We start from the raw sequence: 14,327 nt of genomic DNA on the forward strand, positions 1-14,327 counted from the left end.
AGTGCTGCAGCTGTGAGGGTGCTCTTGGTGTGGCATATTTTGGGTGTGAGGCAATGAAACAGGCAGTGGAAGTGCAACAAGTGAGAATGGAGAGAAGGGTGTCATATGCTGAGGCATTAAGGGTGGTCTAGGTCCAGGAATATACAGGTTCAAGGGAGAGATGGGTAGAAGCCTCTAGATTGGGGACTACGGGGCAGGTGGGTGGAGACATGGTATACATAGACAAGAGAAAGCTGGTTGACATTCATAGCAGGAACTATCAACAGCACTGCTAAAGTGGAGTCTAAACAGAGAATATTCAGCTAATAGTGAAAGTGGCTGGGAGACATCTGAGTATGACAGGGTTGACATGGGAAGAGGTTTGAGATGACCTCAATCAGCGAAGGCTGGAGTCATGTATTACTGGATCTTAGTTATGGTGGTAATGCTACAATGGATTGCTCGAAGCCTGTTGGCTAATGGGCAAGAGTTCATGCAGTTCATTGTAGTTATGCCAGCTAAGCCTGATGTGATTTGTGTACATGAAACATGGCTCAAATCGAGGTTATCGTATAGGGATATGTAGTGGTTCGTAGGGACAGAGGTGTATGGGGAGAATGTGCAACCTTCATAAAGCAAGGACTTTCTTACAGGATGCTAGGCAAAGGTATTGAACAGGAATATGTGGTGGTGGTGTGGCTAATAGGAGGGATGCTAGTGGTAGTGAACTACTTTAATCCGTGTCAGATATTGGACTTGGAAGTGCTGGAGAGGGTGGAGGGCCAGGATGGAAGTAAGGTAATGTGGTGTGGGGATTTGAATACTCTGGGGGAGGGGGGGAGGGGAGGGGCGACGGGCTCTGGGGGAGGGGCGGCGGATGGATGGAAATGGCCAAGTTATGGAAAATCTAATAGAAATGAAAGATCTGGTGTGCCTGAATGATGGCTGAGGGACCAGGATTGATGTAGCCTCAGGGAATGAGTCTGCCTTGGACCTCACTCTGGTACCTAGTGTGATGGCAGGAATCTGTGAGTGGGCGGTATGGGAGGAGTCGACAGTGGGGAGTGATGATTACCCCATATTATTCACAGTAGGCCAGTGGGAGGAGGGGTGTCAGTAGATGGAGTAGGCAGGTGAGACCAGTTTCAGGAGCTAAGTGAGCAGGTGATGGCTCAGGTGGATATAAGAGTGGATGTGGATTGTGTGAATAACTGGGAGAGAACTGCATTAGGGGGCGAAGCTACTGAGGCTATACCTAAGAGTTCAGGGAGGAGGAAAGCAGTCCCATGGTAGATGGAGGAGTGAGGAGTATGAACAGGGCATTTAGAGTACTGAAAAGTACACATAACTTCCAGCATCAGATTCAGTATAACAGGCCCAGGCTCTGGTGAGGAGAATTATCTGTGAGGCAAAGAGGTCATGTTGGTTCTGTGACACCATTGGAAGGACGAGACCTGTGTGAGAAGTGTGGAGGATGATTAAGAGGATGAGTTGGGTCAGAAGGGAGTGGGATTATCCAGTGTTGACGAGTTGGGAGGATATGGCAGAAACAGATGAGAAGGCAGAGATGATGGCCAAAGCATTTGTCCAAGTGCATAGCTCAGCTAATCTGTCAGAGGAGGGGGAGAGAGAGAATGAGAGAAGAGCATCCTGGAGTGCTGGATAGGAGGGAGAATGTAAATGATGTGTTGAATAGACAATTTACCATGGCAGAGATGAAGAGGGCAATAGGTCAGGCTGGGTTAACTTCACCTGGGGGCGTCTCAAGTGGCGCAGTGGTCTAAGGCTCTGCTAGCTATGCCACTAGAGATCCTGGTTCGAGTCCAGGCTCTGTCGCAGCTGGCCTCGACCAGGAGACGCACAATTGTCCCAGCGTTGTCCGGGCTCGGGAGGGTTTGGCCGGCAGGGATGTTCTTCTCCCATCGCGCTCTAGCGACTCCTGTGGCGGGCTGGGCGCAATGCATGCTGACACGGTCGCCAGGTATACGGTGTTTCCTCCGACACATTGGTGCGGCTGGCTTCCGGGTTAAGCGGGCATTGTGTCAAGAAGCAGTGCGGCTTGGCTGGGTTGTATTTCTGAGGACGCACGGCTCTCGACCTTCGCCTCTCCCGAGTCCGTACGGGAGTTGCAGCGATGAGACAAGACTGTAACTACCAATTGGATATCACGAAATTGGGGAGAAAAATGAGTAAAAAATAAATAAAACTTCACCTGGGAAAGATGAGGTGTGCTATGTCATGTTGGCTGGATAAGGTACTGGTGTTGTACAACCGAGTGTGGGAGAAGGGGAAACTACCAGGCAGCTACGGTAGAAGGAGGCAGTAGTTGTACCAATCCGGAAGCCAGGCAATAGCTTTAACATCCCATGTATGTAAGATTATGGAGAGGCTAATGTACTTCCTGGAGAGCAGGGGGCTAGTATTGGCACATCAGAGTGGATTCAGAAAGTGAAGGGAGGTGGACCCTCCCTCTGCTTAGAAGCAGAGGTCAGGAAGGCCCAGGTGAACAAGGAGACTGTTGTGGCTGTCTTTTTTTGTTGTGGATAAAGGCGTATGATATGATGTGGAAGGAGGGGTTGCTAATCAAGCTTGATATTATGGGGGTAGGAGGAAGACAGACAACTGAATAAAGGACTTCCTGTTTGGAAGGTCTCTCCAGGTTAGCGTGGGGAAGTCTTTATCAGGCAGCTACCTGGTGGATAACGGTACACCGTTATCCCGGTGTCTGCCATTGCAGACACCGGGAGCGTGATAAGTCCTCTGTTGTTCTCAATCATGATCAATGATGTTTGCTCTCAGGTACGGCCGGATATTGGGAGGTTATTTGCAGATGATGGGGGCTATTGGAAGAGGCAAAGAAATTTTCCATATATAGTCAGGAAGGTACAGGAAGCAATTGATGAGGTATAACAGTGGGCATTAATGTGGGGATTCAGGTTCTCTGTAGAGAAACCTCAGACAGTGTTCTTGACCAAGAGGAAGGTGGGAGATGAGGTACACTTGAGGTTATATGGGAGAGACTTGGAGAGGTTGTGGTCTTCAGGTTGCTTGGGGTGTCCTTTGACACTAAGCTGACCTGGGAAGAACACATTGAGAAAGTGGTGGGGAAGTGTAAGAATGTGCTAAATGTGATGCACTGTCTGACGGGGAAGGAGTGGGGGGCTGGGCGTTCCTCATTGAGGACCATGTATGTTGCATTGATCCGATCTGTAATAGACTATGGCAGTATAGCGTATGGTTCAGCAGACCTGACCTCACTAGAAAGGCTAGATGTCATACAGGGGCGTTTCGGAGCTCCCCAGTGTCTACACTACAGGTGGAGATGGGGGATATGCCATTGCAGATTAGGAGACAGCAGTTGCCAATGAATTATTGGGTCAACCTACAGGGAAATTGGGTTTCTCATCCTGCGAAAGGGATTCTACAGGCATGCTGGGAACATGAGCGAGGACCGATCACAAGCTTTGGGTGGGTGGGTAATACCCAGGCGAGGGAGATGGGGAACGAGGCAGCTGATGTACTGGCTAAACAAGCACTTGGTAGTGGGGATGGTAATGTTGTAGTTTCAAGATGCAAAAAGCCTGATATGGACAGTGGTGGTGCAGAGATGGCAGGAGCAGTGCAATAGAGACACTTACAGCAGGCATTTATTCAAGGAACAGAGGAAAGTCGGGGAGGACGGCAGGAAGAGACTGAAGAGAGGAGGCTAAGGGTGGGACACTGCTCGTTGAATAAGACTTTAAATGTGATAGGAAAGCATCCAACAGGAAAGTGTGATTATTGCCAGGAAATAGAAAAAGTGGAGCATTGACTGATACAGTATGAGAGGGAAAGAGAGAGGCTCCAGTATGAGGGAGAAGGGGGTATCAGGAAATTAGTTTAAAGACTCCCGTTGTGAGGTTGATCATTTCACTGCTACTGTTCTAGATGACTGTTGGAAATATACAAGTAGACAAGGCAGTGGTTTTGGTTGGACAGTTGGAAAGCTTGCTAATGAGGGTAGTTTGAGGGAGTTGGAGGTTGGCCCTTGTGTGGTGATAGACGGTATTCCTCTGTGGTTACTCACAGATCCTATTGTTGATCTAACCTAGGTAGATAAAAGAAAATATTGGTCAGAAGTCAGTGATAAAAGAAAATGGGTTGACAATTACATTGGTAGAAGTTTTTATGCTTTTCACAGATGGGTCCAAGGACCCAGATAGTGGGTGCACAGGAGCAGGCGTTTACATTCCTGAATTTGATGTGCAGATATCAGTGGAGGCTGCAGAGGGGAGGACGGTTCATTATAATGGCTGGAACGGAGCTAATGGAATGGCATTTGCCAAAGCAGCAGCTACTCTTCCTGGGGTCCAGCAAAATTAAGAAAGTTTATACAATTTTAAAAACATTATAATACATTCACAGATTTCACAACACACTGTGTGTCCTCAGGCCCCTACTCCACCACTACCACACATCTAAAGTACTAAATCCATGTGTATGTATAGTGCGTATGTTATTGTGTGTGTGTATGCATGTGTCTGTGCCAGTGTTTGTGTTGCTTCACAGTCCCCACTGTTCCATATGGTGTTTTTTAATGTGTTTAAAAAAAATCTAATTTTACTGCTTGTGTCAGTTACTTGATGTGGAATAGAGTTCCATGTAGTCATGGCTCTATGTAGTACTGTGTGCCTCCCATAGCCTGTTCTGGACTTGGGGACTGTGAAGAGACCTCTTGTGGCATGTCTTGTGGGGTATGCATGGGTGTCTGAGCTGTGTGCCAGTAGTTTAGACAGACAGCTCGGTGCATTCAACATGTCAATACCTCTCACAAATACAAGTAGTGATGAAGTCAATCTCTCCTCCACTTTGAGCCAGGAGAGATTGACATGCATATTATTAATGTTAGCTCTCTGTGCTGCCCTGTTCTGAGCCAATTGCAATTTTCCTAAGTCCTTTTTTGTGGCACCTGACCACACGACTGAACAGCAGTCAAGGTGCGACAAAACTAGGGCCTGTAGGACCTGCCTTGTTGATAGTGTTGTTAAGAAGGCAGAGCATCGCTTTATTATAGACAGATTTCTCCCCATCTTAGCTACTACTGCATCAATATGTTTTGACCATGACAGTTTACAATTTAGGGTTACTTCAAGCAGTTTAGTCATCTCAACTTGCTCAATTTCCACAATATTTATTACAAGATTTTGTTGAGGTTTAGGGTTTAGTGAGTGTTTTGTTCCAAATACAACATTTTAGAAATATTCAGGGCTAACTTATTCCTTGCCATCCACTCTGAAACTAACTGGAGCTCTCTGTCGAGTGTTGCAGTCATTTCAGTCGCTGTAGTAGCTGACGTGTATAGTGTTGAGTCATCCGCATACATAGACACTCTGGCTTTACTCTGAAATCGGGATAGCCAGAGAGAATCTACGAAAGCACCCGAATGTCCATTGAGAACGCACAATCACTATACCACTTAGCTAAGCTAAGAATGACAGGAATAATCAAGTCAATAAACATTGGGTAGTTAGATAGCATATAGTTAATATACTGACAAGTTTGATGTATTATTAGCCAACTAAAGTTAGGTAGCTAGCTAACTAACATACCGGAACATAATGCTGTAATGATATGCAATGTGGTTCGTAAGGATAGTGTATATAACAAATTGCAGGCAACATAACGTGTAAGGCAAGTCAAATGAGCTTTAGAATTAGATATAATTTATATTAATGTTCCACTGTGTAGAGGTGAGGCCAAATGTAAGATCAGAGCTGTTTTGATAGATGTGTGGCAGACGAGATTGGACTCGGAGCCCTCGGATGGGGGAAGCATCTATTAGAAGTTAGTAGGGCTCTTTTTTATTTTCTCAGAAGTACGGCGTTAGGTAGGAGGATTTAGAAATATGGAACTAATGTTGTAAACCGTGATTGACCACACACTCCACCATAGTAGGTGGCGGCATGCACCGTTCACGTTTGTTTGCGAACCGCCATTGTATAGAAGAAGAAGAAGGCCCACAGTACAGTAGGTGGCGGTAATGCACCATAATGTTGGATGCCGATAAACCCCACGGAAGACGAAGAAGGCCGCCTCTATTCTAGTCTGAGCGCAAAAATACTGTCTTTCTGTCTGTGGGAGTCACAACAAACACAATTTACAGTGGGGTAATAGTAACATTCACAAACAGATGTCATCCAAAGATATTATCTGTCTGGATTCTGGAGTCAACTCAAGAACATCAACATCGCAGTGCCCTTTCTGGTATCGCGTGATGGTCAAGCACTACGCTTGTTCCGTTTACCTGACGTCCATCTGACAGAGAGCGACGCTCGGCTCGTAGCTTTCTCAGTACTGATGGTGAATTGCTACTGCTGTGGTAACGGGCGGAGGAGCAGAAGCCGCAGAAGAGTCAGCAGTAGTAGAGGAGCGGTAGTTTGGAATTCAGCTTTTACACGTATTATTCTTACTCGTATCAACGGAGCTCCCTAAAAACACATAGAAGGGAAGGGAAAATTTAAGAAAGATGGCGGCCGCGGCCTCGCCGGGCTCCTGCTCGTCCACCTCCTCAGACTGGATTGTACTGAGAGACGGTTGCCGTCGTTGCGACGAGGAGGGCCTGCGAAGCCTTTCCTACCACCCGGCCCTTAACGCTATCCTGGCGGTTACTAGCCGGGGGAGTATCAAAGTCATCGACGGCACATCAGGGGCCATTCTCCAAGCCTCGGCCTTGCATGGTAAGTCAGGGCCCAGGGACTAGGTAACTGTTTTAACTAACGTTAGGTAGTTAACTAATGTTAAACGTTAATTATTTTGACAATCACATCAGTTAGCCTGGGGTTGGTTAGCTAGCCGTAGTTAGCAAATTAAATAACATTATAACGTGAATTCTGACGTTTAGCTAAAGTACGGATTCACGGAACAATTTGTTACATCCGATTCCTAACAATAACTTGCATAACCAAGTAGCTAGCTAGCTACCTTACTTTCTTCCTACATTAGACTAGAGTTACATCAAAGATACTGGCAGTGGCAAACTAGCTCCTAGCTGTGGTTAACTACAGTAGCTAGCTACATGTCTTGACTCTTTCTGTCCAGGTAGTTTGTTAATTAGTTAGGTAGTTGACTATCTAACTGGCTAACTGAATTTACGCCAGTGTTAACGATGTATTATGAAAACGTCTCATCAGCTAGCTGGCTAAACTAGCGAACCCGCTAACAGTATCTAACGTTTCATGTCAACATTCAATCAATCGTTATTAATAATCCGCATATTGTCGTGCGACTTAACTAATTAACGTTATTGCGTTAGCCAAGTAACGTTAACTTCCGTACTGTATATCAATCACAACATTACGCCATGTTTAGGTAACATGTAGTTAGCTAGCTAGCAAACTAGATAATCAGTGGTAGCTAGCGAACTAATTGTGATGACACGAGTAGCTAATAACGTTAGTCAAGTAGCTAAGCTGTCAAGTTCATAGATGATCACCCAGCCGTGAGCATGTGATGTCGCAGTAAATGTTCTTAACAAGCGTGTTAGCAATAACTAGTTTGTTGCAGAACGTTTATCTAGCAAGCTCTAGTTGGTAATGACGTGTTGTTGCTCTTCGTACTAGTACTATGCATAACGAGAAAGTATGCAATGCCTGTTGGCAATCTAGCTAACTAATAGTGTTGTAGCTCACAGTAGCTGTACAATTTTGGAAGGAAATGGTAGACGATATAGAACCTAAACCCACGCGGATTTCATTTTGACAGTTTATATTTGACGATGACAAACAATGGAAATTATTGGTGTTTGTTCCACGATGAGCAAAAACACCTGGGTGTATTTTGATGCCTTTCGTCTATAGTGCCTACTGTAGTGAACATACTACAGTAGTATCGTTAACTACAAACTGAATCAATTTGCTGGACTGAAGCTCTTCTCCGTTTCATGACTTTGTGTTCACTTCAATGTGTAATGTGCTGTAAAATCACTTCACTCAATAGCATATGCACTTAGCTATTTATTTATGAATCTATTTTAACATTGCAGTTGGGACATCGCCCAGTTCTGAGTGGATGTGTTTATGTCCTCTTATGTGTTTGGGTATGCAGTGTGCTGTACTGACTGTTTACAATGTGTGTGATGTGAATTAATGTATATGGTGTTGCCAAAGAAAGTTTTCATCCTGGATGGACAAAGTTACATTTGATTCTATGACTCTTTTACTGGAGGTTAAAAAAGGACACATGCTAGCATGTGGGACGGCAGGTAGCCTAGCGGTTAGAGCGTTGGGCCAGTAACTGAAATGTTGCTGGATTGAATCCCTGAGCTGACAAGTAAAAAATCTGTCGTTCTGCCCCTGAACAAAGCAGTACTGCAGCACTGTTCCTAGGCGGTCATTGTAAATAAGAATTTGTTCTTAACTGACTTGCCTAGTTAAATATATATATATTTTTACATTTAACCTTTATTTAACCGGCTGTCAATGACATGTACCCGAGTCTACTTGTTAGTTGAGCCAAATAGCAGTACAAAGAATAAAATATTTGTGACTATTTGGCTGTTGGTGGACTGGTATGTTTTTAGTCTTATCGACCAGTCGACTAAATGGGGTCAGCCCTAATTTGCACTGAGGGTAAGTGGTATGTGATGATGAATTCCATTATGAAAGTTAGATTAAATTTACTTTAACAGCCCACTTTTCATCTAGGTGGCCCTAAAAGTCATATCGTCATCCAGTCTAGTTACTACAGTGCATTTAGCCTGTAGCCTATATTTTGGCATGTTATGCACCACTGGCATGGACAAATATTCAGACTTGTCCATTGATATCAGAACTAAAGAGCGGTCTGTTTTTATTTCATCTGATGAATAGACTACAGGCTATTGGTCCCAGAGATGACAGACAGCAGTAGCATTTATTATCAAAGAAATTGACACAGCAGTGTACATGTGACAAATTTGTCTTCTCTAGAAATGAGGCATTATATTATTATTCCTTGTACTGCGATTTGGCTCAACTAACAAGTAGACTCGGGACAAGGGAGGCCCTTTTCCTGGTACAAGTCTTTGACAGCCGGTTCTCTTTAGAGGCCAACTATGCAGCATCTGTTAACACACTGGGTTGTTGACAGTAAATAATGTGACTGACAACACAGAGCAGTTCAGAGATATGCTACAAGTGAATTTGAGTTGTAGGCAACATGCAGTTTTCCAATTTGATAATGTTTGTCCTGTGGACTGCTCCTTGGCAGAGGACAGAATTGGATGACGACCAAAGATATAGCATCTCTAGCAAACTAGACGGCTCAAAAGTGCGACCATTTTGCTCACATATGTGCCTAACATTTTTCTGTGCTACCTGGGAACAACAAAGCGCGTAGAAAAATTTTCGCCCAGATGATAATTGTTGCAATGATTACTTCACTGTACCACAGCCCCTGAGTGCCATGGAGAATACACTGAGCACAGATTCATAACCGTCAGACTTGCACCATCGCTACAAAGAAAATTGCTTGTTAGCTCAAATATTTTTCATTGTGCTCCTAAATTTCTTTGTGCGCTCCTACATTTTTCAACTTACATGCATGTGCTCCTTGTAAAAAAAATCAAAGTCAGCGTACAGCCCTGGCTGAAAATGGATGTCTTGACTTTGGGTCATATGGCTTGGGTGAATACTACATTAGTGTAGCAGAAGTTAATTTGTAGCAGGTTAGGAGAGTTTACACAGCAGGTTAGGATAATTAACGTGGCAGGTTAGAATTAGGTTAAGGTTAGGAAAAGTTTTAGGGTTAGCTAAAATTGTCCCCGAGGACAGTCTTGTTTTCCACTACTGCGATTCTGCGCAAGACAAGTGTGGTCATTTGCCATAATCGACAGATTCATTGTGATGTAGTTGAACCAGGTTGAATTATCCTGCCTAACACTATCGTTTTACATTTCAGCATGGAATGAAGTGGTAATAACACAGTTAAAGGCTATAGGGGTGTCTGAGGGAAATGTTTTCATTGTAACTAACGTTACAGTTTTAATAGTAAAATTATCCAATAGGGCAATACATTCATTTTTGAGGAGACTGTGTAATTGAAATATAAACAAAAGTTTTGTAAATTGTTTAGGCTTTACATGCATATGCAATTTTTTTATTCCCGAATTGCAACAACACCTCGTAAGCCTTGATTGTTTCTTGATGCTGCATTATGCCAAACAATGATGCATATCCATTTGTTTTCAGTCAGGATGCCCATGAGATTATTGTGACTGTAACTAGCAACTTGCAGTTTACCTCATCAATATTTCAAAGACTAAATTCAAAGATTTAGGCTATTTTAGTATCTGATTTACATGATCGGACAGCAAAAGTCCAGCCAATGCTATGTCTTAGTGGCTAAACAACTCTAACACCCTGATGTTTGTGTTCCAAGCTAAACCTGGAGGCCGTGTTAGGTGTCAGTACTTCCCTGCGGTAGACAAGGTCCTCTTCGTGGACGACTATGCAGTGGGCTGCAGAAAGGACTTGAACGGCATCCTGCTGCTGGACACAGCCTTGCAGGCCCCCGTGGCCAAACCAGAGGACATGGTACAGCTAGAGCTGCCTGTCACAGAGGTAAGAGAGCTAGCCAGTCAGCCACCGACACATGACACAAAACACACTTAAACATGGAAGTGTGCTCATAGCACTCGCTAAAGTTGTCTTTGAAACCCATTGACATAGAATCCCTGACATTAATATGTTTACATACAATGGTATTACAGTACAACACACAATGAACAACAATTATTGATGCTCAAAAACAGTTAGTGCTACTTTGGCTTATTGTGATCTTACCTTTATGTTTTTAATGTATCTATTTTTTACTGTTGTGAGTGCGAATTAGGACACAGGTATCGATCGTTTGAATTTGTCTCACTACTGCAAGCATTGTCTACCTTGCTCTAAAATCACACAAACCTGACGACAGGCCTGCTTAGTAATGTAGAAAAACTGGTCCACTGTGAGAGCGCACATGCTAACTGTGGAGAATCCACCACTCCCGTTCATTTGTTTTAATGAGTGTGACAATTCTTGGCCTGTGCAAGTACCTCAGACTTTCATGTAAATCATGCATCTCGTTAGGAGATTTGGAGAAAAATTTGAGTTACGAGTGTGACTCTAAAGTTAGGAATCGATCATTATGTCCCCAAAATAATTAATGACGGTGTGCATCTTTTTTTCATTGTCTATCTCTGGCCTATCCTATCTGTAGGACCTGGTTACATAAAATTTCTAAATTGAAATCTTTGAACAAATTGTTAACCCCTCTGGTTAGTCAATATAGCCTACAGACAGGTGCAATTGGACCCATTGTGGTATTCCAACCGTTTCATGAAAAGGCATGCACAGAGAGACTGCAATTTATAATTTAATTGAAAGCCTTGGTGTTTCTATTGCTGAGTTGCCAATGCATTGTAATTAATAAATTCTACAATGTAGGCTACTATTAAGGATGTGAACGGCAGGTGAAATTTTGTCCCGAAGACAAACTTTCATTAACGTTGTGAATTATGTGCATTTGCGACTCTCAACTCTCCCATGTTTCATGAGCTGAAATAAAATATTCTAGAAATTTCCCATACTCTCAAAAAGCTTATTTCTCTCAAATTGTCTGCACAAATTTGTTTACATCCCTGTTAGTGAGCAGTTCTCCTTTGCCAAGATAATCCAGCCACCTGACAGGTGTGGCATATCAAGAAGCTGATTAACTTCTTATGGCTGCAATCCCGTTAACGGGATGATATGACAACAGCCAGTGAAAGTGCAGGGCGCCAAATTCAAACAACAGAAATCTAATTCCTCAAACATACATGTATCTTATACCATTTTCAAGGTAATCTTTTTGTTAATCTCACCAGAGTGTCCGATTTCAAATAGGCTTAACAGCGAAAGCACCACAAACGATTATGTTAGGTCACCGCAAAATCACAGAAAAACACAGTCATTTTTCCAGCCAAAGACAGGAGTCACAAAAAGCAGAAATAGAGATAAAATGAATCACTAACCTTTGATCTTCATCAGATGACACTCATAGGACATCATGTTACACAATACATATAAGTTTTGTTCGATAAAGCTCATATTTATATCCAAAAACCTCAGTTTACATTGGCGCCATGTTCAGAAATGCCTCCAAAATATCCGGAGAAATTGCAGAGAGCCACGTCAAATAACATAAATACTCATCATAAACTTTGATGAAAGATACATGTTTTACATAGAATTAAAGATACACTTGTTCTTAATGCAACCGCTGTGTCAGATTTCAAAAAGCTTTACGGCAAAAGCACAATATTCAATAATCTGAGAACAGCGTTCAGCCACAAAAGGAAGCCATACAGTTACCCGCCAAATTGTGCCGTCAACAAAACTCATAAAAAGAATTATAAATCTTCCCTTTGCTGATCTTCGTCGGAATGCACTCCCAGGACTCCCACAAGAAATGTTTGTTTTGTTCGGTAATGTCCATCATTTATGTCTAAATAGCTATTTTTGTTAGCGTGTTTGGTAAACAAATCCAAAGTCAGAAAGCGCGTTCACTAAAAGCTGACGAAATGTCAAAAAGTTCTGTAACAGTCAGTAGAAACATGTCAAACGATGTATTGAATCAATCTTTAGAATGTTTTTAACATAAATCTTCAGTAACGTTCCAACCGGAGAATTACATGAGCTCCCTCTCATGTGAACGCGCATGGCCAGGTCATGGTAGACCTGACTATTTCCTGTCTCCTTCGGCCCCACTACACAGTAGAGGCATCAGACAAGGTTCTACAGACTGTTGACATCTAGTGGAAGCCGTAGGAAGTGCAAACTCATCCATATCCCACTGTGTGTTCTGTAGGGGCTGTGTTGAAAATCGACCAACCTCAGAATTCCCACTTCCTGTTTGGATTTTTTCTCAGGTTTTTGCTCCAGAGTGTTTTCTATCCAATACGAATAATAATATGCATATATTAGTAACTGGGACTGAGGAGCAGGCAGTTTACTATGGGCACCTCTGTGCACCTTTCATCCAAGCTACTCAATACTGCCCCTGCAGCCATAAGAAATTAAACAGCACGCTCATCACACAGGTGCACCTTGTGTTGGGTACAATTAAAGGCCACTCTAAAATGTGCAGTTGTCACACAACAGAATATCACAGATGTCTCAAGTTGAGGAAGTATGCAATTGGCATGCTGACTGCAGCAATGTCCACCAGAGCTGTTGCCAGAGAATTGAATGTTCAATTCTCTACCATAAGCCGCTTCCAATGTTGTGTTAGAGAATTTGGCAGTACGTCTAACCGGCCTCACAACTGCAGACCGCATGTAACCACGCCAGCCCATAAATGGACTGGTGATTTTAAAGTAGGGATATATATGTGTTCCAACCACGAGCTTTAGTGTTGGAATAATAGACATGTCTCGTTTATTTGGGGCTTTTTTGCCAGCTGTTTTACTTTGCTATTTACAATAGGTTACAACCCCCCTAGGCAGAAACATTATTTTGATGAAGGCAAATAGCCTATTCATTATTCTAGGGGCCTACTTTTTTTCATGTTTAACAAAAGCCTGCCCACAAAGTTTAATCTTACAAATCAAAACACAGGTCAAAAGAAAGCCACATTTGACACGTGTTATCTACTGGTTAAAAAGGGAATAATTGACACTCTAATGCCATTAACTGTATGTCTAAACTCCCATTTATACAGGTAATAGCACCCTGTTGAAACGGGAGTAAACGGTGAAGTGTTATTGAGACAGGTTTCAGTAGCTGTGGGGCTCAATGGCATTAGCCACTTTCATTTAAGGGGGGAAAAATTAACAAGTAGTCCTATCTAACGTAACAATGCTATAACATTAGTAATAATCGATATGCATCTTTTTAATTATTTGCCACGGATATGAGGCGCTCATCAGTGCAGATTAAAGAAATGATTGCAGTTGATACGGAGCCATCGTCAATGGTTTACTTGAGATGCGAGGTACATTTTTAAAGATTCAATTTAGTTTAAACTTTCACACCCATGAATTTGACCAGGCACTGGAAACTGTTTCCCTTTGCCTGAGAAACACTGACTGACATTCTTTAATTATTTATTTATTTAAACAGTTTCTTGTCGTACCAGCCCATCAAAATTCACAGCGTGTTTAGCCAGATCGTTGTAACCCTTGACTTTTGCAAACCCGTTGGTTTCAAGGCTTACTTTACTTTATGACCGTTGTCTGTTTTATATGTGCCCCATGTCTAAATCATTACAGGCTGCGCACAGACATCAGGCCTATGTACTCAGACATCCCCTCGTCATTCCTCTGAGAGACTGATGATGTTTTAATCATCACACCACAGGCGCTTAGTAGA

At 42.9% G+C, this 14,327-nt stretch overlaps 1 protein-coding gene across 1 annotated transcript in view; it reads left to right on the plus strand.

Annotated features, from left to right (window-relative positions):
• Positions 1-6,330: 6,330 nt before the first annotated feature.
• birc6 (baculoviral IAP repeat containing 6) overlaps positions 6,331-14,327 on the plus strand; it is a 150,874-nt gene continuing 142,877 nt past the window's right edge. Inside the window, exons 1-2 of the mRNA XM_038960502.1 lie at positions 6,331-6,695; positions 10,375-10,556. Coding sequence (XP_038816430.1) covers positions 6,485-6,695; positions 10,375-10,556 — 393 coding nt within the window. The 5' untranslated portion in view covers positions 6,331-6,484. The remainder of the gene's footprint in view (positions 6,696-10,374; positions 10,557-14,327) is intronic.

This window comes from Salvelinus namaycush, chromosome 22 (assembly GCF_016432855.1).
Source record: "Salvelinus namaycush isolate Seneca chromosome 22, SaNama_1.0, whole genome shotgun sequence".
Lineage (NCBI taxonomy): Eukaryota > Metazoa > Chordata > Actinopteri > Salmoniformes > Salmonidae > Salvelinus > Salvelinus namaycush.